Source organism: Gadus chalcogrammus, chromosome 5, assembly GCF_026213295.1.
Source record: "Gadus chalcogrammus isolate NIFS_2021 chromosome 5, NIFS_Gcha_1.0, whole genome shotgun sequence".
NCBI classification, from domain to species: domain Eukaryota; kingdom Metazoa; phylum Chordata; class Actinopteri; order Gadiformes; family Gadidae; genus Gadus; species Gadus chalcogrammus.
Window position 1 is genome coordinate 9237947 of NC_079416.1, and position 24482 is coordinate 9262428.

The window sequence follows — 24482 nt, forward strand, 5'->3', positions numbered from 1 at the left end:
GTGTAAATCCATCCTCACTGTGCTCGCTCAGAATTATATCTCTCCCAGCCAAGGGTTATGCTAAAATCAATACATCACATTTTCCTCAAACATAACTTCATTCCACATCGGCATCGGTAACAACTGTAGCATTTTGACCGATTGCAATAATCTGAAGAGTTTATGTCAGGTTAAATGCTTTGTAAGGGCGTCTCTGAGAATTTTGGAATATGGTGGCTATCTTTTAATCATAAATATTGTTCATAAATATTAACTTTAGGTTGTGTGTTTTTGTATCAGGTTCAATTTATATATTCATGAACACACACATTGGTAGGATAAAAAATATATATTACTGTCTGTGGTGTCCAAATTTCTGTTTGCATGTTTTGTGAGTGTGAATATGTCATGGTAAACCTCTGTTCTTAAGAAGACAGTCATCATGGCACAGACTGGAGATATCTTGTGTCCTTTATCCTGTTATCTGTTTGTGTGTGTGTGTGTGTGTGTGTGTGTGTGTGTGTGTGTGTGTGTGTGTGTGTGTGTGTGTGTGTGTGTGTGTGTGTGTGTGTGTGTGTGTGTGTGTGTGTGTGCGCGCGCGCGCGTGCGTGCGTGTGTGTGTGTGTACATCTGTGTACGTGTATGTGTGCGTGTGTGTGAGAGAGAGAGAGAGAGAGAGAGAGAGAGAGAGAGAGAGAGAGAGAGAGAGAGAGAGGGAGAGAGAGAGAGGGCGAGAGAGAGAGAGAGAGAGAGAGAGAGAGAGAGAGAGAGAGAGAGAGAGAGAGAGAGAGAGAGAGTGTGGAAGTGGGAGAGAGAGAGATTAATGTGTATTTATTGGACACTTTAACGTATGCTATTAAGTCTTAGATAAGTAAATATGCATTACATATAATTTTCTTATGTTTTTTATGCCTAAATATTTGATTCAATTGATCAATAGAAGTAAAGTTTCCCGGATTTCCTCCAAATGTGCAACCCGGCTTTGGCACACTTGAACTAATAGCTTCAACTTTAGTCTCTTCTACACTTTATTGTGCAAGAATTCAAAACTGACAATGAGTGTTAGGCTTCTAAATGATATGTGCTAGTACAGTGAGGTGTGACTTCGCCCCTGGGACTAGAACCAGATGACCATATAAGGCGCAAGGATAAAAGAGAGGTTTTGGGGGTTACCACATGCACCTGGATGGCTTTATCATTCACACCCCTCCCTTCTGGCCTCCCTCGAGAGCGACTCCCCCAAAACCAATATAGTGCTAGCTTTATCAAAAGGGATTCGTTCAAATCTGCAAAAAAATCACTTCCTATGTCCTTTCCTGACCACTTTTCCTTGACTGAAAACGTCATAAGGTCAAGAAAAGATGTGGAGACTTCATGAAGACTGCTGCTAAGAAAACCCGACTGCACTTTACACCATACAATTAAGCGAAGACTAATGTTATGGGCGTGAGTCTGCCCTGCTGAAACTAATGTTCCAAAGAAAGACATCTTAGATTCCTCATCCTGTAAATTCTTACAATGTTGACAACCTGGTGAAAAATATTACTTAATTACCAAGGTCGGAATTTAAATAAAATAAAGAATAAAGGCTCCCTCACAAAAATGAAAGAAAATAGGTTGTCCCATTGAAAATGATTTCTCACGCTTAACCTCCTGTTCAATCATATTTATTTATGTGAATCCCAACTAGTATGGTTGTGTGAAAATAATTGTTGGCCATGTTCATAATATTATTTTGTGAACGTCAGGATGGTGCATCCATTAAATGTTGCTGCTGCATGCAACTGTGGGATAGCATTCCCTGCTTTCCTATCGTAAATGTTCAGGTATAGGTGGGTAGACAGATCAAATAATTTCATTCAGGATGATTAAATTAAGTCTAACGATTTATTACAGGGCTGCGACAACCACAGATACTGGATTTTTGTTTTTGTTTTTGTCAGAGCATTTGATTAATTGATTGCTGTGGGGATGTGATGAAAAACCCAATTGATCCTTTGTGGTAATATAATTAATTTACATAATTTCCATCAAATATGTACAAAAGTGCTTTTGAAATAAATTGCCTCCTCTAGCTTTATTAAGAAATACCAAGATGTCATACGACTTTGAAGGTGGGTGAACTTATCTTTAGGGAACTTGATTAAGGGAACTGATACCCCGCTACATATTTTTGGAACTATTTGATATGCAGTCTGGTTATGTAGGCCTCTCCCTTAGCAGATGTCTTGCTTTCAGCGATTTACAGCTGATAATCAAAGCAACAAATGAGCAACTTCCTATTTAATGCACATGCATTAAATGTATTATTCAGCAATACTATGTAAACGTATGTATTGCATGATCATTGCTGAACCTAATATACTTGACTTGGTTTCATTTCAATATTAATTCTGTTTGTTTTAATTATGTTTGCACATCGATCGCATTCTTGCTATCGTATTTACTTTATAAAAATTCATATTGCAATACAACACATGTGTTTGACAATATTTGTCTTTGGCCAGAAAAACTGCAGAGCGAAGATTGACTTATCAGGATTGGTCAGTAGAACGGGTTAACGCCATTGGACAAAAAAAACAAACAGTAGGTGGGACTTCCGGGTATAAAGTCATATGACCAAATTGAAGTCCTGTGATGAACCAAAAACATGCCTCACAAAGTTATGGTTTAGGGTAAGTTGCGCGTTCCCTAATTTGGCCGTTTCTTCTTAGTTTGTTACATTGGTATTCAAGTGGCATTATCATTGGTCAGTGGAAGTATCGCTGCCTATGAACCTACACGGACTGTATGTCACTGATGTGCACTCTTTGTCTTATTCTGGAATTCGGTTCTGGAATTCGATCTCGTGCGAATTGGCTCATAAATGAATTGTTGAATGGCTCTTCTTGTTGTAGATTAGCGATTTTATCTTTCTTAGATAGTTCCACCTGCTAATCATATTGTTTGTTGTGGGTTTTCGGTTGTATTTATATTCAAGCCTTCATGTGTCCCGTTGCAGATGATTTGTCGCAAACAATACATTCGCATCCACCTCAACTTCATCGCCCTTCCTGAGAAGTAATGACCATTGAGGCACGAGTACCCCCGCTGTCTCTCGATGACAGCTCTGGCCAGTCCAACATGGACTACTATACGCTAGACGTCCGTCTTCACCTCGTAGGTCTTGGGTTTGCTTTCTACACGGTAGTATTTATAATCTGCCACCTCTTGTCAGTGGTGCTTTCTCGGACATACCGTTCCCTTCTCACCAAGGAGAAGGTGTTCTGGAACCTGGCTGCTACGAGGGCGGTGTTTGGGATCCAGAGTACGATAGCGGGTCTCTGTGTTCTGACCAAGGACTCAGCGGTGTCCAGAGACCAAGTGAGTGGCAAAGATGACTTTTCGTGGTTTAACGTGCTCACTGCCACGGGGTTCTTCTTTTTTGAGAATATGGCACTCCACGCCTCCAATGTGGTTTTCCGATCCTTCGACCTCCCCTTGGCGACGCATCACTTCTTCGCCCTGTCTGGATATGTCAGCCTGCTGATATGGGACCCCTTGGGCCACTTCCTGCCCATGATTACACTCTTGCTTGAAGTGAGCACGCCGTTCACCTGCATATCCTGGATGTTACTGAAGGTAAGGACTGGCTCTTCAAAGCAAATCAGGGACACTATGGGGGTCATGCCTACAAGCAGTTCATTTTGAGTTTGACAGTGTGATAATCCTCATAAGTATGTAATGTATTGATCTGGCTGTTGGATTTAGCAGGACCCTCAGAAAGAGGAAGCTAAAAAGTATCACCAGTTCCCTTAATTGCAAAGCCACATATGTGGGATCATGACCGGCCTACGCCAAAAGGATCTTTACACTTCCCCTCTAGTTTCTAACAAAATCAGTTTCATCCAAGGATGGCTGGGTTCCACTTTTGTGTGTAAACAACAAAAAGTATATGAGAGAGGGACAGTGAGAGAAAAAATAAATAATAATAATAATCATGGACAATTATACCACGTGTTTTTCATCCAAACCCACATCACACTCTGTATCTACTCCTTCCTTTCACCAGGCCGGCTGGGCGCGCAGCATGTTCTGGAGGGCCAACCAGTGGGTGATGATCCACATGTTCCACTGCCGCATGGTGCTCACCTACTACATGTGGTGGGTCAGCTGGAGCCACTGGACGGCCATCAACGCCATCTACCCCCTGGTCCCTCGCACCCTATACTTCACGGGCCTGGCCCTCCTCACGGTGGTCCTGAACCCCATCTGGACTCACAAGAAGACCATGCAGCTGCTGAACCCCGTGGACTGGAACTTCAGCAACAAGCCCGCGCCCAACGGCTCGGCGGCGGGGGAGCCGTTTAGGCGCCCCTCTAAACCCCACACCAGCTGATTGCCCGGGGTCTTGGCGGTGGGGTCGGACATGGTGGTGGGGGTGCTTACATCATTGGGGGGAGGAAAACTAACCTTACAAGATAAGTGTGTTATTAGCATTAAAAATGGTATCCTTGTGTGACCAAGAGGTGGTTAAAGTTAGCTTGGAACTCCATAATGTGCTTGTATTAAATTAATCTTGAAGGGCCTGGGAATGAAGATACTTGTTCCTTGAAATGGATTTAGTTAAATTACATTTTATTTCAGGGTGTCACTTACCATCATGCTATGGTCGATGAAATCATGCTGTTCACACACGTCGACGAAGAAGTTGTTTGATCAGCCTTTATTTTTACACCACTTCATCATTTCCTCATCCGTTTTCTTGATCATTTTGTTGACCCTGCTCAACCCTACTTCCTGGAGGCAGTGAAACTAAATGGTCTGAGATTTTTTACTTTTCCTGGCCTTTACTTGCATTGAAATATGCAGCTTGCTACAGAATGTTTGTTACTTTTTAGAATGCTTTTTTTATTTATTTTTTATTTTTTTTGCCTTAGCTTCTCTGAAAGAGACTACCCTTTCGTGTTGAAACCTACATATCTTCATATTGTAGAATATAATAATTGTGTTTAACTTTTAAACACAAACAGGTTGGTCCAGTAAGGGAACCTAAGTGGACTTGGAGTAACAAGCAAAAGATAACATTCAGGACTACCATGATATCTAAGGACAAGCAACAAACAACACTTTCTGGAGATAGTATGACAAAGCCTTGGCAGACAGCTGGCAGTTCACGTGAACAGTTATTATTGAACCATTTTAGATGCGTTCAGTCTTATTAATGCTAGGTTAAACATAATTAGATCAGTTCAGACATGGGGTCTGTTGCCGGTGACCGTTTCAGTTGAAGGTTGTATTATTATACTGACATGGGATCCTCCCCTACTCATTGAAGGAACCTCAAGGATCCTTGGACTAATACACACAGCAGGTTCTGGAGAAATATAGACATTGAATATCCAACTACTTAAGCGTTTAACTGAAACTTTTTGGAATTTGTGCGATTGGTATTATATTTGGTATCTTGGAAATACAGCAATAAGTATCCCCTTTTGAGTGATGGAAATATTTTATATTGGTGAATGGTTTTGCACGGCATGATAAGTGTAGTCCTCCTGCTACACTTTTTAATAGGCTTTCTATTCTGACTGTTAATGCTTCTGGACTACAGCTTTTTTAATTCCTTTTCGCGTTGCTGAAGTGTGTATGATTAGATACTTTTTTATTTTAAAAAGAAATTATCTTACAATGTCATGCCGAGAAATCGGACATTAAGCTGCACTCAATGTCCGATGTATTCGATCTGCTAATGGTCAAAAAAAGTTATATTATTGGTTTTCAAATGATTGTTCAAAAGTGTTCTCCGTCACATGTATAGTAGCTGACTTGCAAAATGTGGCTGCGTTGAATAAACACTTCAACTGCGACATAAAACCTATACGTTTTTCCCTCTTTATAGTCTAATTGTTTCTGGCAAATTCTGCAGTGTAGGATATTGCCACGAGATGGCGGAATTGGATTTATTTTTATTGTTCAATAACATCCGATATTTATTTCAGGTAAGATTTTATTATGACGCTTAAATGTTGGTAGTGAAGCAATTAACTGCAGTATTCAAATCATGTTGCTGATGCTTTTAAATCACAATGTCAGCGAATGTGGTCAATTGTTATTCTTATAACATATCATTTTACTTTATGCAGAGTTAGTAATTTTAATGCGGTACTAACTGAAGTTACCCCATAGGTCTTGAATATATAGACGACCATTTAAATTCCTCAATGTTGTCTCCACCCAAAATGTGTGTAGTTACAGCATCTAGCGAAGCCCATTTCATCCATCACCAGACAGCTGTTTTCTAAGGAGCCACCTCACATGTCACGTGAGCACTTTGGAATTTGTGACTGAGATTGACAGTCCCTCCAGCCAATTACAGTATGTATTCTCCAATAGGAACCAATCAACAACCAGAAGTCCGCATGGCTCTGCATGGATGGAATCAGCTTGCATCGAGTGGAAGCGACTGTATTGAAAAGTTAGTATTTGATGTGGCTAGTTATGTATTTGAAAGAAAAAAACAATTGTTCTTAGACCTATTGCCTAGAATTGCAAATGGATACATAATACACTATTAGACGAGTTTTCCTATGGTAAGTTACACTTGTATTCCGTGAAGTTTAAATGTGATGCTACAACTTTTTTTACTCTTCCATAACTCCGTAGAGATATGTCTTTCGAAACTTTAATTACGATGTATATCGTTTCTGAAAAAGAAGAAGTAATATTCATTTTCAAGCTTCCCGTCTTCTAGGTCTTTAACGTGGCGCGTTGTCTTGGCCAAGTTTCCAACACTGTCATCAAGAGAACGGAAAATTAATACACTTCATATTTTAAAAGCATATTGTAACAATACTTAATTATCGGAAGGGTTTGTTACTTTTCACATACTAGTCTGTAACATTTGTACATACTGGATGAAAAATGAACAAGCCTCAAGGAATACTGTGTTTTGAGGGATCAAATCTTTGCATACGCTACTGCAGGTACACGCATATGTACATCCCCGATCATACATGAATGAATGTTTCGTCAAGTGCACCCGTATTCCACTGCTAAATATTGCCCTTCAAGATGCATACAAACAAACGCCTAATATATTTGACATGCCATTCTTTGAAATTATTATATTATGAGAAGAAACGTTGCCAATCGGCGTCCGGAAGATCCACAAATGTAGGCTACTACTAGTCATGCATGGCATTCCGCAGTGAAACGCTCCCAAGCGCCTTTCACCTGGAACATTAGTGGAGCACCTCATCGTGCACCGAGCTTATAGCGTTTGAACAAGTCGACTGAGAGCTCAGCTCAGACGAGCCAAAGGGTGCTTTCACTCATATGTTAGCTGTGTTAAGCCGTGTGGGGAGTTTGCAGATGGATCGATTTATAATAGATAAGGGGCGAGCTTTGGTCTTCTTTTGTCTTTCTGAGTATGGCATGGTGCGACAAATTGACTCACTCGACAACAGGGAATTGTTGAAAACGCTGGATCTCTTTGTAGCTATACCGCTCTCTCACTTAGTCATTTGCTTAACAAATAGCAAGGGCATCTTGGATTTGAGCATTGATTTCCGACATTCCCAGTAACCAATGGGATCTCTGCTAGTTCTTAAACTCTTCATGTTCTCCAATCCCATTTGTACGACAGGGCTACTCATTGATAGGTCCTGAAGACACAGGTTCTGTTGTGTGACATTTCCTCTTGGTCCAACCAGCTCCCATGTTCCCAGACATTGGCCAAGATGCTGTTTACAGTAGTTCAGCCTCTGTTCAATGTAGGCCCGCCTGCCCATTTGTGTGTGTGTGTAGTTATGCACCTAACAGAATGATATGTTGATGAGCATGCTGATCTTCCCATCATCTCTATGAATAGTGAAGGGTGGTTTATGTTTTTAACATATCAGTAGGCCTAAAGTAGATAATACCAATACTAATGCAGCTGCAACATAATAGCCAATGGGGTATTGCCAAGAATGGCTGATAGCCCAAGTAAGTGTTGGATGATGGGTATGTTGTTTGGCAATGAACACATCATTAACATTCTATCAATGCCATGTATACTGTGGTGTTGATGTTCTGTCACGGAGGCTGCAAGTAATAAAGAATCAGCTGGGCTGTCGTATAAATCATGAATTAACACTGCATTGCTCGGTGACAGCTGGCTCATACACAGCATAGGCCTTCTGCAGGTGGATTTAGAAGGTTGATCACTTATTACACACTGATTTGTTCAGCAGCTGTATCCACTGGGAGCAACAATCTCCCAGTTGAGGTTAACCTCCTGCTTGCTGGTGCCTCAATTGGTTAATCCAGGGACAATTTGGATTATACTAATGCATCTGCACCTCTTACTTTATCCAATAGCAAATTATCTTGTTGGATGTTCAAGGTTTTGATGAATGTCAAATGAGTGTCAATGTAGTTGTTTGGGCCATTGAGTGAGCGCTCGATTCCATAGTGCTTCACTGTGCAGTGAACGCAAATGTCAGCTGACACAATCCCACTGGAAATGTAATCCCTAGATTGAACAGTATTGTCCTGAAGCTAGGTCGATTTAGCTCCCAAAAGCCAAAATGCAATAAAACCACCACCTATGAAATGTCAGGGTTTTAATAAGAGGGAAACAGTGTGACAACTTCCTCTGCTCTCTAAGATGGGTTCAGAGCTTTATTACCCTGACAATGAGTGTGGCTGTGGTCACATATTGTAATTTTGTCCAGTCACAGGGTAATCTACGGCTGTATTTGCATTGGTGTTGAAATGGCTCCACAGTGACTAAACTGACAAAGGGGTCTTTTGGATCGTTGCTCATCTCTTGGTGCACCACTGGAATTTATTTTACCACACTGCTAGTAGCGGATTGCACATCGAACACAATTATGTGAATGTGTTCCGTATGTGCAGCCCTGCCTTTATCCCTCAGTCACTTAATAACCTCCTCATAGGATCCCTTGAAGTATTTCACGAAAAAAAAATTGTTCAGAGTTTGCATCAATTGGTTAAAATGTCCGGTTAGCTCGGTTGGTCAGCGCGTGGTGCTAATAACGCCAAGATCGCAGGTTCGATACCCGTACTGGCCATAGTCATTTTGACCACTGCACCAAGATTTTAAGTGAGTATTGTCCTTGGTGGTTTAGTTGGTGCCTGGTGAGAAGGCTGGCAGCCGTCAGGTGGGGTGGACAGGCTTACAGTCAAGATCACCGCAGCACACTAAAACAGAGACAGCGTCATGGTTAGGTCAGGCAGGATGGACCAGGAACAGGGAACCTCTACTATAATGATAGCTGAAGGACAATCCTAGGAGCCAAATTAAAGAAAAGGTTTTAAGGGGGGATTTTACTAATTTAATACCTTAATTTTACTACTGGCATTACATTCCTTTAAAATACAAAGCATGGTGACGGTGTAAGATTTGTCAGGGATGATTCATGAGTCCAGATTAGTTCAACATTTTTTATGTTTTGGAAGTCTTAGTCTCACTATCATTTGAGTAATAAATACAACAGTTATGGCGAATTGTTTACGATGAAGGGGAGACAATAAATTGGCCCTGGCTGTTAGTTTAATATACATCTATTGATGCACTTAGACACATCATCAGTGATGGAACCTGGGGTCATTGGGTGTTTCGGGTCTCGCAACATCATACACCCTCAACCAGGCGACCCAGCCGGGATTGATCAAGTCCCAACTTGTGTCTAAGTAGCATGTACCCACGGATCGCCCCTCTTGATCCACAGCCATCTAGAGGCCTTCTCAGCTGCCTCTGTGGTGGTCTTGATGGCCTTTCTCTGACGTGCACCTGTGACTCCAAGCATGCTGTATGCTTTGCAGAGAGATCGCGCTGCAAAGCCTCTACAGCCCACCTCTATTGGCACACACCGGGCACGCCACCCCCGTCTGCGGCACTCCTCCACTAAGTTGGCATACTTGGCACGCTTCCTCTCATTGGCCTCTTCCATGCGCTCCTCCCAGGGAACTGTCAGCTCCAGTAGGACCACCTGTTTGGTTGAATCTGAGAACAGAACTATGTCTGGTCTCAGGGTGGTTTCCACGATTTGCTCTGGGAATTTGAGCTGCTTCCCCAGGTCGGCCTTCATCTGCCAGTCCGGTGCGGTTCCAAGAAGTCCCGCTGCCCCCCTTGGCTTGGGCTTAGGCTTCTCCCCTGCTCGAATGAAAGCAATCGCCTGCCTTGCTGGTCGGAGAGGCTTGTTCTGGGTGATGCTAGTGAAGATGGTTTCTGCTATCGCCTTCAGCACCTGGTCGTGGCGCCAAGTGTAGCGTCCTTCTCCCAGGGCTTTGGAGCAACAGCTGAGGATGTGCTCTAGCGTTCCCCTTCTGAGGCACAGAGGACATGATGGTGCGTCAACCTTGCCCCAGCAGAAGAGGTTGGATGGGCTGGGCAAGACGTCATAGACGGACGCAATCAGGAACTTGATCCGGTAAGGCTCAGCTTGCCAAAGCTCAGACCAGGAGATCTTGCGGTCCACTGCCTGTTCCCATCTCGTCCATGCGCCTTGCTGTCGCATCCCCACCATCTGGCTAGCACGCAGTTCCTCCACGCCAGTTCTTACTTCCTCTTGGACCAATCGGCGTCTGTCTTTGCCCAGGGCTTTGTCGTAGCGTGTGGTTGCAACGCTACCAAGCCCTGCTCGTCCAGATGACACTGGGCCGACCAGCACGCTGTGACGCAAGCGTGACTCCGCCTGCTCGACTGCTTCCTGCGCCCTCCACTTCCTTCCAGTCCTGACTTCGATGCCAGCCTGGGAGACCTTTGGATCACTGGATTCCCTGTACTGCAGCACCTCCCTTGCACGGGTTACCATGAACTCCTCATTCAGGCTGCTAATGGGGAGCTTCAGTTTGTTGTTGTGCCCGTATAGAGCGATGCTACTCAGGCTTCGTGGCAGGCCCAGCCATCTACGGAGGTAACGGCTGATCCTCCTCTCGAAGCCCTGTACTGTTGTTATTGGGAACTCGTACACAAGCAGGGGCCACAGAATCCTGGGGAGAACACCATGCTGGTAAATCCAGGCCTTGAATTTACCAGGCAGACCCGACTTGTCCACTGCTGTCAGCCACGCCTCCAGCTCCCGATTTGTGGCCTTGATGGATGCAGCGTCCTTCAGGGTGCAATCAAAGGTCTTTCCGAGGCTCTTGATGGGTTTCTCGGTGACTGATGGAATCTGGGTGCCGTCCAGAGAGAAGCGGAACTTATCAGTCACTTTCCCTCTCTTGAGCACCAGGGACCTAGATTTTGCAGGCTTGAAACACATCCGAGCCCAGGTGATGATCTTCTCCAAGCCCTGAAGGATCCATCGGCACCCCGGCACTGACGTCGTCGTTACTGTCAGGTCGTCCATAAAGGCTCTGATGGGGGGCTGGCGGACTCCAGACTTGGTGATCGGACCTCTGCACTCGACTTCTGCTGACTTGACCAGCATGTTCATGGCCAAGGCAAAGAGAATCACTGAAATAGTGCATCCAGTGATGATCCCTTTCTCCAGCCGATGCCACTCAGATGTGACCGTCCCAGAGGTGACTCTCAGCTTGAAACTCTTGTAATAGTCCAAGATAAGGTCCCTAATTTTACCTGGGACATGGTGCCGGTCCAGTGCTGTTTCCACTAGCTTATGAGGAATGGATCCATAAGCGTTGGTGAGATCGAGCCACAGCACTGCTAGGTCTCCTTTCCCTTCTCTTGCCTCTCTGATCAACTGTGTGACCACACCTGTATGTTCGAGGCATCCTGGCACCTTTGGGATTCCGCCCTTCTGTACAGAGGTGTCGATGTACTCGTTCTTCAGGAGGAACTCCGTCAACCGACGGGATAGGATGGCGAAGAATATCTTCCCCTCAACGCTGAGCAGCGAGATCGTTCTGAACTGCTCGATGTTCTTAGCATTCTCCTCCTTGGGAATCCAGACACCTTCTGCAAATCTCCATTGTTGGGCTACCTTTCCCCTCCTCCAGATAACCCTCAGGATCTTCCACAGCCGGTGAAGGAGTCTGGGACACCTCTTGTATAGTTTGTAGGGCACTCCGCTTGGTCCAGGGGCTGAACTGGCTCTGGCTGCCTTGACAACTTCCTGAATCTCCTTCCAACTGGGCTCCTTGCTGTTGAAGTCTGTGGTGGGTCCTGGGGGCTCTATCAAAGATCTGTAGGGACCTAGGTCTTCCTCCCAAGCAGCATCACTGTATGTGTTGCAGAGATGGTTGTCAATCTCCTCTTTGGGACAAACAAGTTTTCCACTTCGTTTTTGCCCAAGCAACTGCTTGGTGACTCCAAAGGGGTTTGCGATGAAGGCAGACCGCCTCTTGGCCCTCTCTTTCCCCCGCCGTCTGTGCCATTCTGCCCTTCGAAGAGTGGTGAGCTTCTTCCTGAGGATGCCGCGAAGTTCTGATAGTGCATCCCTTTCCTCTTCTCGCGCTACCTTGTACTGCCGCTTCAGGACCCGCAGCTCCTGCCTTAACTGGCTGATCTTCTCTGCCCTACGGTTGTTCATGTAGGGGGTCTTGGTACCCAACTTCTCCACTGTACCAAACCTCTCGACAGCAAGGCTGATGATGATGGTTGCCATGGTTTTGAGCTTCCCGTCTGTGTCGCCCTTGGCTGCTGATTCTAAGATCGTATCCACATCGTCATCGAACTGGAGCCACTGTCTCTCCTTACTGGCCGGAGGCCACTTGACCCGACGATGTTCGGTTACTCTGCCTGGGTCTGGGGCTACTGGTACGTGGAGGTTCCGAGCACTGTGGGGTGATTCCGGGCCTGGCTCCTCCTGCGTCTCATCAGGGGTGATCCCTGTGCGCTGTATCAGTTGCTCCTTCAACAAGCATTTCATCTTGCCCTGGTGGATCTTCAGGCCACGCGGGTTTTTGCATACTTTGCCGCAGACACATTCTGCAGTCGTTGTCGATAATCCGTCTGCGTTTGTCGTTAACTGTAGGTCCGTCCTATTGGGGTGCTCATTCTCCCCCCCTCTCGGGCATCCCTGGGGGTATATTACATTAAGGCTTTCCGTAGCTGATTTGGGTACTTCCTCACGGAAGTTGCAGGTTGGGTTGCTGGCCCTTCCTACCCCGGTTGCCGTCTCTCCGAGCTGTCCACTGTCTCTCCAGTTGTCGCCACACTATTCATGGTTGTCATCCAGTCTGTTCCTGAACGTCACTGGCCAGGCCAGGGTAAAATAGTTTAATATACATCTATTGATGCACTTAGACACATCATCAGTGATGGAACCTGGGGTCATTGGGTGTTTCGGGTCTCGCAACATCATACACCCTCAACCAGGCGACCCAGCCGGGATTGATCAAGTCCCAACTTGTGTCTAAGTAGCATGTACCCACGGATCGCCCCTCTTGATCCACAGCCATCTAGAGGCCTTCTCAGCTGCCTCTGTGGTGGTCTTGATGGCCTTTCTCTGACGTGCACCTGTGACTCCAAGCATGCTGTATGCTTTGCAGAGAGATCGCGCTGCAAAGCCTCTACAGCCCACCTCTATTGGCACACACCGGGCACGCCACCCCCGTCTGCGGCACTCCTCCACTAAGTTGGCATACTTGGCACGCTTCCTCTCATTGGCCTCTTCCATGCGCTCCTCCCAGGGAACTGTCAGCTCCAGTAGGACCACCTGTTTGGTTGAATCTGAGAACAGAACTATGTCTGGTCTCAGGGTGGTTTCCACGATTTGCTCTGGGAATTTGAGCTGCTTCCCCAGGTCGGCCTTCATCTGCCAGTCCGGTGCGGTTCCAAGAAGTCCCGCTGCCCCCCTTGGCTTGGGCTTAGGCTTCTCCCCTGCTCGAATGAAAGCAATCGCCTGCCTTGCTGGTCGGAGAGGCTTGTTCTGGGTGATGCTAGTGAAGATGGTTTCTGCTATCGCCTTCAGCACCTGGTCGTGGCGCCAAGTGTAGCGTCCTTCTCCCAGGGCTTTGGAGCAACAGCTGAGGATGTGCTCTAGCGTTCCCCTTCTGAGGCACAGAGGACATGATGGTGCGTCAACCTTGCCCCAGCAGAAGAGGTTGGATGGGCTGGGCAAGACGTCATAGACGGACGCAATCAGGAACTTGATCCGGTAAGGCTCAGCTTGCCAAAGCTCAGACCAGGAGATCTTGCGGTCCACTGCCTGTTCCCATCTCGTCCATGCGCCTTGCTGTCGCATCCCCACCATCTGGCTAGCACGCAGTTCCTCCACGCCAGTTCTTACTTCCTCTTGGACCAATCGGCGTCTGTCTTTGCCCAGGGCTTTGTCGTAGCGTGTGGTTGCAACGCTACCAAGCCCTGCTCGTCCAGATGACACTGGGCCGACCAGCACGCTGTGACGCAAGCGTGACTCCGCCTGCTCGACTGCTTCCTGCGCCCTCCACTTCCTTCCAGTCCTGACTTCGATGCCAGCCTGGGAGACCTTTGGATCACTGGATTCCCTGTACTGCAGCACCTCCCTTGCACGGGTTACCATGAACTCCTCATTCAGGCTGCTAATGGGGAGCTTCAGTTTGTTGTTGTGCCCGTATAGAGCGATGCTACTCAGGCTTCGTGGCAGGCCCAGCCATCTACGGAGGTAACGGCTGATCCTCCTCTCGAAGCCCTGTACTGTTGTTATTGGGAACTCGTACACAAGCAGGGGCCACAGAATCCTGGGGAGAACACCATGCTGGTAAATCCAGGCCTTGAATTTACCAGGCAGACCCGACTTGTCCACTGCTGTCAGCCACGCCTCCAGCTCCCGATTTGTGGCCTTGATGGATGCAGCGTCCTTCAGGGTGCAATCAAAGGTCTTTCCGAGGCTCTTGATGGGTTTCTCGGTGACTGATGGAATCTGGGTGCCGTCCAGAGAGAAGCGGAACTTATCAGTCACTTTCCCTCTCTTGAGCACCAGGGACCTAGATTTTGCAGGCTTGAAACACATCCGAGCCCAGGTGATGATCTTCTCCAAGCCCTGAAGGATCCATCGGCACCCCGGCACTGACGTCGTCGTTACTGTCAGGTCGTCCATAAAGGCTCTGATGGGGGCTGGCGGACTCCAGACTTGGTGATCGGACCTCTGCACTCGACTTCTGCTGACTTGACCAGCATGTTCATGGCCAAGGCAAAGAGAATCACTGAAATAGTGCATCCAGTGATGATCCCTTTCTCCAGCCGATGCCACTCAGATGTGACCGTCCCAGAGGTGACTCTCAGCTTGAAACTCTTGTAATAGTCCAAGATAAGGTCCCTAATTTTACCTGGGACATGGTGCCGGTCCAGTGCTGTTTCCACTAGCTTATGAGGAATGGATCCATAAGCGTTGGTGAGATCGAGCCACAGCACTGCTAGGTCTCCTTTCCCTTCTCTTGCCTCTCTGATCAACTGTGTGACCACACCTGTATGTTCGAGGCATCCTGGCACCTTTGGGATTCCGCCCTTCTGTACAGAGGTGTCGATGTACTCGTTCTTCAGGAGGAACAGTCCCTCGCCCCCCACTTGCTGTGCCCCCCTGCGATTCTGATAGAGAAACATGAATTAATAGGCGTGCACGGGACTTCCTGTGAGTGCATTCGTGAAGTGTTGAGGTATGGGCGCATTCCTCAGCATTCCGCTGCTGCCTCTTTGTTCTGTGTCTCCTTAAATGTCTTCTCACTGTGTGTGTGTGTGTGTGTGTGTGTGTGTGTGTGTGTGTGTGTGTGTGTGTGTGTGTGTGTGTGTGTGTGTGTGTGTGTGTGTGTGTGTGTGTGTGTGTGTGTGTGTGTGTGTGTGTGTGTTTCTTTCCATAGGGATGCGCACGGGCATAGCTGAGCTCCATTTGACTGCTGGTTGGAGAGCGTGCATGAGAGATCAGCCCCTGGCTAACATGGACGTGGAAGACTTCCCACCCCCTCCACCTGAAAGTAAAGTCAACCACAACTCATGCACTCCCACTCCCACTTTCCTTTGTTGTAATTCTCACTTGCCTCTGTCTTCTCCTCACCCTCTACCCTCGTCAGTATAAATTGTGTCTGACAGCTCGTTCAGATGAAATTACATTCACGGGTGAACGGGTTCAGAATGTCATTGCCTAAATTTCTGACAAGGAAGTTGGCTTTGTGGTTGGTTTTAGGTGAGAGGGGGGATCAGTGCACCATTGTGGTTTGCACCCAGGGTTTATTTCCTGGCTGATAAGAGGACGTTTTTGACACCTCCCCCTACTCAACCACAGCCGAAATAGCTCAGTTGGGAGAGCGTTAGACTGAAGATCTAAATGTCCCTGGTTCGATCCCTGGTTTCGGCAGTATTGTTATATTCTTTACATTGAGCTTTGTGTGTGTGTCTTTGTCTTATATACGACTTTGGTCATATATATAATTAAATCTTTACCCAGGCAACTCATCGAACACAGCCGAAATAGCTCAGTTGGGAGAGCGTTAGACTGAAGATCTAAATGTCCCTGGTTCGATCCCTGGTTTCGGCAGTATTGTTATATTCTTTACATTGAGCTTTGTGTGTGTGTCTTTGTCTTATATATGACTTTGGTCATATATATAATTAAATCTTTACCCAGGCAACTCATCGAACACAGCCGAAATAGCTCAGTTGGGAGAGCGTTAGACTGAAGATCTAAATGTCCCTGGTTCGATCCCTGGTTTCGGCAGTATTGTTATATTCTTTACATTGAGCTTTGTGTGTGTGTCTTTGTCTTATATACGACTTTGGTCATATATATAATTAAATCTTTACCCAGGCAACTTATCGAACACAGCCGAAATAGCTCAGTTGGGAGAGCGTTAGACTGAAGAGCTAAATGTCCCTGGTTCGATCCCTGGTTTCGGCAGTATTGTTATATTCTTTACATTGAGCTTTGTTTGTGTGTGTCTTTGTCTTATAGACGACTTTGGTCATATATATAATGTATGTTTACCCAATAACCTCATTAAAACACAGCCGAAATAGCTCAGTTGGGAGAGCGTTAGACTGAAGATCTAAATGTCCCTGGTTCGATCCCTGGTTTCGGCAGTATTGTTATATTCTTTACATTGAGCTTTGTGTGTGCGTCTTTGTCTTATAGACGACTTTGGTCATATATATAATTTATCTTTACCCAATAACCTCATTAAAACACAGCCGAAATAGCTCAGTTGGGAGAGCGTTAGACTGAAGATCTAAATGTCCCTGGTTCGATCCCTGGTTTCGGCAGTTCTATTATGTTGAGTTTTGAATGCCAGATTTTTTCCTATACATGATTTTCGCAATATATTAAAAGATTGTCTACACAATCAATTCACAATAACACAGCCGAAATAGCTCAGTTGGGAGAGCGTTAGACTGAAGATCTAAATGTCCCTGGTTCGATCCCTGGTTTCGGCAGTAATCTTATATTCTTTAAAGTGAGTGCTTGATTTTGTCCTATACATGTCCAATATATTGAAACAGTTTTAATATACAGAAATTGTTTACACAATCACATCAGAAAATCACAGCTGAAATAGTTCTGTTACAGTTCTGTTGGGAGAGCGTTAGTGAAGATCTAAATGTCCCTTGTTCGATCCCTGGTTTCGGCAGATATATTGTATTCTTTACAGTTGAGATTTGAGTGTGTGATTTTGTCTTATATATGACTTTGGCCATATATTTAAACAATGTGTGTTGGTCACTTGAAACTGGCTCCTTCACTAGACGGTTCCATTTTTAGTAGATCAATAACCAAGTTGGCAAACATCTATACTCACTCAAAACCGTTTATGTCTCTTAACAGAGCCATAGGTAGAAGACAGAGATCTCTTATGTTATTGCTTTCAATTTGTTATAAACAATATGGAGTTAAATTCAGTTGAGACTATTGTGGCTTTTTTACACAGTCTTGAAAGTGTGTAGACTTGTTTGTAAATCGTCCATACATGGATGGCATAGAGGTAAACATTTTTATTTTCACTACCTTATATGTAGTCAAGGACGGGTCGGATAAACAACTGCCGTATTATAGACATTGATTGGCCATGGTATTTTGAAAGCAATGACAGGCCATGCAAACATTCAACTCTTTGGTAACCCCTTGAATTACCAAGCATTATTAAAAACGAACAAAGATGAAACCAATAAAACATGTTATTGGCCAACACCAGGTTATTATTGTATTGCACCATGCGTTTAAAGGTGGCGTGATGGCTCAGACATTGGCTGCAGGTCGCCCTTTGCATTGTCATGTAATCGGTTGATTTGCCTACCAAACAGCCTGTGGTGACTGCCACTTGTAGTTCAGGGGAGAGCCGGGGAAGACAATAAACGACATGTGAAAACAACACATTCCTCTCCTCCTCGCTTCTGAAGAGCGTGGGCAATGGAACCAGTGAGGAGGCGGGGGGAGGGGGGGGGGCAAATGTGCTGTACCGCTGTGAATCCCAAACAATGTGCCTCCAGTACTGAGCAGAATTCTGCTGCGGCATCGCACGGACACACACACATGCATGCACGGCATACACACACACATGCGCGCGCACAACACACACACACACACGCGCACGTGCAGACAGGGCCTCCAGGGACAGACACATGCCAGGGAAATGCTTAGCCCCAGCTGGGCGGCCGCTTGCAGTGTTGCCAGGGCGACGCCGGAGCGGATTGGCGTTGAACAGAACGTTATGTGACGGTGGAGAAGGGTCCAAGAGAACAGAATCCATATTGTGTATGTGTGTGTGTGGGGGTCTGTCTGTGTGTTTGTATGTGTGTGTGGGGGGGGGGGGGGGGGGTGTCCTGTTATGTCTGGCTAATTAATTATGGGCCGGCACACTCGCACCAGTGCTGTTTGATGATCCACCCTCTGTGCTTGATGCAGTATTGAATGGCCGATTGGGCACGGTTCAGCTGGTCAGATCGGCGCTGATTAAGCCCCTGCACTTGCGTTTCACACGAACCCAGCGCTGTGTTTCACTTTAAAGTGACACAGGGAGAGGTGAGGGTGCATAATAAGCTAAGCCAAACGTCATAACTAACCATTCCCAGAGTGCCAGTGAAAAGGAGTCCTTAGGCCTTCACCTCCGACCCTATTTGTTACGGTTGCACATGAAGGAGATAGCATCTCTCAGCCTGCTTCTGCTGCAATCTGCCCAGGGGACGGTGGGGTTACAGTGTTTGCCTGTGGCGTTTGCCCCCCCCAGTCCGCCCATGCACACACACTGACTACCGTGTGCAACACCTAGCTGTCAGGGCCCCAGGGAGCAATGCTCTAAGTGATTTGCTGATTCCTGGAGACTTCAAAGTCGATGAACAGACACTGGGCCCTCTGCCTGTAAGGCTGGCCTGTTCTTTTTATTTTTAAGTTGGATGTTCTGAGCTGAGGGGTTTAAAGTATGTTTGAGAGTGATTAACTAGTTGACCATAAAACAAAATATATGTGCCACTTTGAAAAAGAGTTTTAAATGATTCACTCAATTCAATTCAATTTTTTTGACCTAGGGCACGATTTTCTTTACAGGGGGTCAACATGCCGAAACCCAGAATCAAACTTGGGATCTTACAAACTTCAGTCTAACTTCTCCCAAACTCAGCTATCTCATCTGAATGGCTGTGAGTGGTCGGGATTCTCTACCTCTGCTCTTGGCAGCCAGGAAATGAACTCTAGGAGCAAACCTGCAAATTCCATTGAGAAACACAGTGAGGATATGAACATTTAGTTGAGCCAATACAATCTAGCTATGACCACTGACTCAACAACCGGCCACTAAAGCAAAGAAATGTCTGGAATGCTTAGGGATTCAAGTTGAGCAGATAAAGAAAAGCCCAGGTCTCACCTAGAGGGCTATTTTATGATGCTGTTACAACCTTTAGCTTCAATAGGAGTAACAGTACATATTAACCTGGTTGGAGAATAAGAAAACCTTATGGCTTGTTGCTGGAATAACAGATGATTGGAGGGGGATTGTGCCTTGTTTTCCTCCTGTTCCTCCTCCTTCATCCTGTTTTGAATGTACCAGCATTTCTGGAAAATATTTTTTAATTTTTAAAAGTACCTTTCTTGTGTGTTTTGTCCTTTTGTACCTCTCTTTAGCCCCTGAAGATGAATGTCTTGTTTCCCAGGGGTTCTCTAGAAACAACATTGTACATGGAAGTTAACATTAAAGCACACATTTTGACAACTCCAAGTTAAAGAACGAGGCAAAACCAGCGCTTATGTCTCTTTCTACTTATTGGCCCTAAATTAGTTTGGCTCACGACACCCATTCCATTATTTTGTTATTCTGCATAATCCACAATCCTGGCTGCTTCTAGGGTGGTGGGGAATGAATTGGGGAATCTCTGGCAACATTCCCGGTCTCTGGAGGGAGTGACATCCCAGTTTCCTGCTGGCCTAATTTCAGTGTGGAAACTGGCAAGCCTTTTGCGTCCCCCCTTCCTGTCTAGAAGCACAAGGAGACCCTCCCACCAGCCGTGACGTGTGACCCCAGGGTGTGTGCGTTGTTACACCCTGTGTTGTTAATTTACACACTACAAAGTAACATCTGAGTCCACTGCCTCGATGTGAAAGTTGTACAGTAAACGGCACACTGCAGTTTGCTTGGACTCCACCCTTAATTACAAGGCTAAGCAAAGGCCTCTGTCTCATAACCCTCAGCCCGGCAAAGACAACCACCAACCACAAAGTGTCTGTTCCCCTCGCCGCCCCTGGTGGTGGAGAGCTTTATACACACCAGATCCAAGGGTTTCCGTGTGGCTCACTTTCTTTATGACTTTGCTTTGTGAAGCGTATGCATCAAAAGGACAGGATGTGAGCCACAGCTTTGAAAACACAAACAATGTGTTGTGCTCGGCCTTTCGCAGAACACTAGCCATCTCCCTGTCTCGGTCATAGTCTGTGTTGCCTGTTTTCAGCGAATGGCGCCTGAGGGTTCACGTTACCTGCTCCACCGCGAAACCTGAAACATCTGCATTCTTCAGGTCGTCGTGCTCCATGCGTGTGTTTATATAATCTGTCCGTCTGTCCTAGTGTTGGCGGACGGCGGCGACGAAGACGAGGGGGAGGCCTTCGAGTTTGAGGACAGCGGCGATGAGGTCACCGGGGCTGACCTGCCGCCCCCCGCCCCGGAAGCCTCCGGCGCCCCCGCCCACACCCCCTCGGATGTCGCGGTGGCGGCGGGACGGGTCAAGGGTCCCGCGGAACCGCCCCCGGCCAGCGCGCCAGAGGACACCCCACCGGTCACGGCGAGGACCGCGTCCATCGCCAAGGGGGCCCTCGGGGAGGACGGAGATCTCCCGCTTCCCCCGCCCCCAGCGGAGGAGGTCGGCAGAACAGGTCGGTGCGGTGGAGGAACCTCTTCTGTGCCTGCCGGCGGTGGGGATAGGGTTGCCAGGCTTCTGTTTCCGGCCCGTTGTTGTGGTTTTCGTTCCTCGTTGAGAGGTAGCTCTTGAAAAGCGGAGATCACACCTGGTGCATGGTGCCAAGACTTTAAAAAGCACATGAAACCTGATGACTCGCTGCTTTTTAGGTGTTTAGAAAAACAAGTGAACCTTTTATGTTAAGTTGCACTTGACATAAGTTCGAGTCCCTCCCAGTGAGTAGGTGGGGGAATTAAAAAAAGTTCTGTCAGCTCTAACTCGCTGTTCAACTGTGTGACATGAACTAGCGTCGCTCTGATGGTTGGGGGGGATTGAGTGGGTGAGGTTTTGGTAGCACGTTGTTGATAGTACGATTCTTCTGCACAAAGAGAGAGATACAGATGGCAAGCATTTAATATTTGTAGAATATATCTGTTATCGGATGCGCTTGCGTTGTCATTTTGTGCACATAAGCTGATCCACTTACAGGGTAGGACTTGGGGTTGCTTGTCCTTGTCAAAATTGAATAATTGTGTACCCAAATCTAATATTGCGCCAGGCTGTTCTTGTGCTCGTGTTTGTTCAGTATATTGTGAATTCAGACTGCAGTACCCATTTTAAAGACTCAGCGACAATATTACATGTTGTCATTCCCTTTGAGATTACAAGGTCTATTTTCAGGGGTTTAGGACTATGATGACTATAATGTATACATCATGCGTGATCTCTGGACACAAACATGCAGCTTTGTTGTCATACATCATTCCGGTGCACGTTATCATCATTTGCTGTGTAATCTCGACACAGACACACAGCTTTGTTTCCCCTCCATCGTTCTGGTGAACGTTGCCCTCATAGTCTGAGTAGAGGTTGAGGGATGATGACTTTAGTTGTGTTTGTGTGGAGGAGACTCCCTGCCGGGCTCTGGGAACGCTGTCTATATTCAGCCTTGTTGTTGCTGCCGCAGTGACCTGGCCTCCATCACAGACCAGCCTGATACTGGTGCTCTGGGTATCTTCTGTTTATTCCTACCGTCACCCCCACGCACTGTGGGCTGGAGTGGAGGGGGGGCAGCACTTATCGTTCAGCCTGTGCTTGGCACAGACTCAAGCGCACACATACACGCACACACGTACACACACACACGTAAATATACCAGCCCTCCCCAGGACACAGTGACAGTGATTTGCTCCTCTTCCCCGTTGCCTGCTCTCTTCCCCAGACGCTGGGCGGCAGCGTTCCAGGGGAGCGCTGCTTTAGTGTGGTTGGGTGGCCCAGCTGGGTGGTGCCTTATAATGTCATGGAGAAATGTATTGCTTTTCAAAGCTTTTTCTCATGAAGACTATGTAAGCAGTTAAGAGTTATTGGGAAATTGTTGTGATATTATTTTTGACTATTGTTTGTATGGATTTTTATGTTTTGATTTTTATCTTATTGAATCGGAACTGATAAAAGGCACCAGTCTCCCGTTATTGAAAAAGAACAGACCTTGTGAGCAAGCCAACACAGGCCGGTTAGCTCAGTTGGTTAGAGCGTGGTGCTAATAACGCCAAGGTCGCGGGTTCGATACCCGTACTGGCCAGCTGTTTTTAGAACACACTAGGCTGTAATTAGCAAAAGCTGTCTGGCGAAATCTACGACTCGAGCTAGACTTGACTCGTCACGGTGAAACCTCTGGTCAACTGAACATCTGGCCTGAGCCCTATAATGCTCTCGTCTCTCTCACACACACACGTATAATCCAATGTGAATCATATCGTTTAGAGCTTGTTCCTTCTTGCTCAGTTTCTTTTGAGGCCGTGAGGGATACTAGCAGGGTGTTACAGTTCAACTCACGTCTCACGGGTTCTACGGGCGTGGCATGCAGGCCTGGGGGGCTAAATTGGAGCCGGCAGGCCAATGTACCTCAAGAGTGTGTGGGTCAGAGGCTATCAAGCACACAAGCTGATGTTTTTAAGTGTAGGCAGTGAAAGTCACAGTTTACCGTAAATCACACCTCCGTCTTGCTCGGGTCAACAGCTGTTGCTGAAGTTTTGCCCAACTCTCCTTCCCTCACACCCCTCCCCGCACAAGCTACAGCTGGGGTGAAGCTATTCTAGGACTCAATAAGAATACTGAGCGATGAATTTGATTTGGAAGGATTAGTGGTGAATTGGAGTTTCATGGGAGCGGGTCACTTCCTTCCTTCAGATTATCCCACACCCCGAAAATGGCTTTTAAATATGGAACTAAGAAATTGTGTTTTATGATTGAAGGGATGTTCATAAGGCGAATGTTCATTCTGTATAATGTACAAATACTGTACAAAATATTCCTGACCATAATGTGTTTAAAGAGGGTCTCCTTGTAAAGAGGGAACGTTGTGCTGTATCATCTCATCTCTGTACAGGGTATGATCATAATGTATCAGAGATCACCCTGATTACCGGTTCATGACTGGAGCAGCATGTCACTGAACACATCTTCATCTCCTCCTCCTCCCCCTCCTCCTCTTCCCTCTACCAGGGGGCCCTGACCTGCCCTTTGATGACGCCGCCCTCCCGGGGGCCCCTGGCCCCGTCCCCCGGGGCAAGGTCAACCCCTACTCTGTCATCGACATCACCCCGCTCCAAGTGCAGCAGCTGGAGCAGCCGCGTGGCTCCGCCCCTTCCTCCCCACCAGGCTCCGCCCCTTCCTCTCCATCCGGCCCCGCCCCTTCCTGTCGGACTGACCCCCTGGAGCGCGCGGCGCCGGTTGTGCCGGGAGCAGCGCCGGCGGAGACCCAGGAGGGTCCCGGCGGCCCCCGTGACGTCTCCCCGGGTTACGCCATCCCGGTGCCGTGCGGCTACGCCACCCCGTCTGGCGTGCCGCTCATCACGCCCACCTACACCACGCCGGTCATCATCCGCCACCTCTCCATGGACGAGGAAGGTACCGGTAGCCACCCGCCAAACACTTCCAGCAGCGTCAGGGCTTTAGCGTGTCAAGGAGCTGGGAGGTAGTGGTTAGGGCGGGTGTGGGGATTTAAGGAGCACATTATCAGGCTACTCAACCCCTTCCTAGTTATTTTTGACATTTAAACGCTTTCCAACCACTAAGTGGGCCTTTAAGATTGAACTCGGACACCTCACCCTACTTTAAACGTGCACTAACATGCACGTACAACGCGAAGAAGTTCCTGACGAAATAATAAAGGTCTTTGTATTGAACCGCATCGATGGGCCGTTGGCGAATACAATAGACACTGTTCGTAGTCATTGCATTGATCATGACATTGGAATGC

At 46.8% G+C, this 24482-nt stretch overlaps 2 protein-coding genes and 8 non-coding genes across 11 annotated transcripts in view; all 10 read left to right on the forward strand.

Moving 5' to 3' along the window:
- The first annotated feature begins 2579 nt into the window (after positions 1-2579).
- On the forward strand, positions 2580-5850 carry cln8 (CLN8 transmembrane ER and ERGIC protein). The gene is made up of 3 exons (XM_056589853.1): positions 2580-2654; positions 2981-3600; positions 4031-5850. The coding sequence occupies exons 2-3, from the start codon at positions 3043-3045 to the stop codon at positions 4355-4357; spliced, it is 885 nt and encodes a 294-aa protein (XP_056445828.1). The 5' UTR covers positions 2580-2654; positions 2981-3042; the 3' UTR covers positions 4358-5850.
- Positions 5851-6276: 426 nt separating this feature from the next.
- Positions 6277-24482, forward strand: part of arhgef10 (Rho guanine nucleotide exchange factor (GEF) 10) — a 55346-nt gene continuing 37140 nt past the window's right edge. Inside the window, exons 1-4 of one of the 2 annotated variants that reach the window (XM_056589851.1) lie at positions 6277-6551; positions 15712-15825; positions 20892-21197; positions 23726-24130. In XM_056589851.1, the coding sequence (XP_056445826.1) occupies positions 15714-15825; positions 20892-21197; positions 23726-24130 (823 nt within the window). In that variant the 5' untranslated portion in view covers positions 6277-6551; positions 15712-15713. The remainder of the gene's footprint in view (positions 6552-15711; positions 15826-20891; positions 21198-23725; positions 24131-24482) is intronic. The other variant, XM_056589852.1, reaches the window with a different exon arrangement.
- On the forward strand, positions 16133-16205 carry trnaf-gaa (transfer RNA phenylalanine (anticodon GAA)). The gene has a single exon. It is a non-coding gene; the product is annotated as a tRNA-Phe (tRNA).
- On the forward strand, positions 16313-16385 carry trnaf-gaa (transfer RNA phenylalanine (anticodon GAA)). Its single transcript has one exon. It is a non-coding gene; the product is annotated as a tRNA-Phe (tRNA).
- Positions 16493-16565, forward strand: trnaf-gaa (transfer RNA phenylalanine (anticodon GAA)). The gene has a single exon. It is a non-coding gene; the product is annotated as a tRNA-Phe (tRNA).
- trnaf-gaa (transfer RNA phenylalanine (anticodon GAA)) lies at positions 16673-16745 on the forward strand. Its single transcript has one exon. It is a non-coding gene; the product is annotated as a tRNA-Phe (tRNA).
- Positions 16855-16927, forward strand: trnaf-gaa (transfer RNA phenylalanine (anticodon GAA)). Its single transcript has one exon. It is a non-coding gene; the product is annotated as a tRNA-Phe (tRNA).
- trnaf-gaa (transfer RNA phenylalanine (anticodon GAA)) lies at positions 17035-17107 on the forward strand. The gene has a single exon. It is a non-coding gene; the product is annotated as a tRNA-Phe (tRNA).
- trnaf-gaa (transfer RNA phenylalanine (anticodon GAA)) lies at positions 17206-17278 on the forward strand. Its single transcript has one exon. It is a non-coding gene; the product is annotated as a tRNA-Phe (tRNA).
- On the forward strand, positions 22729-22802 carry trnai-aau (transfer RNA isoleucine (anticodon AAU)). The gene has a single exon. It is a non-coding gene; the product is annotated as a tRNA-Ile (tRNA).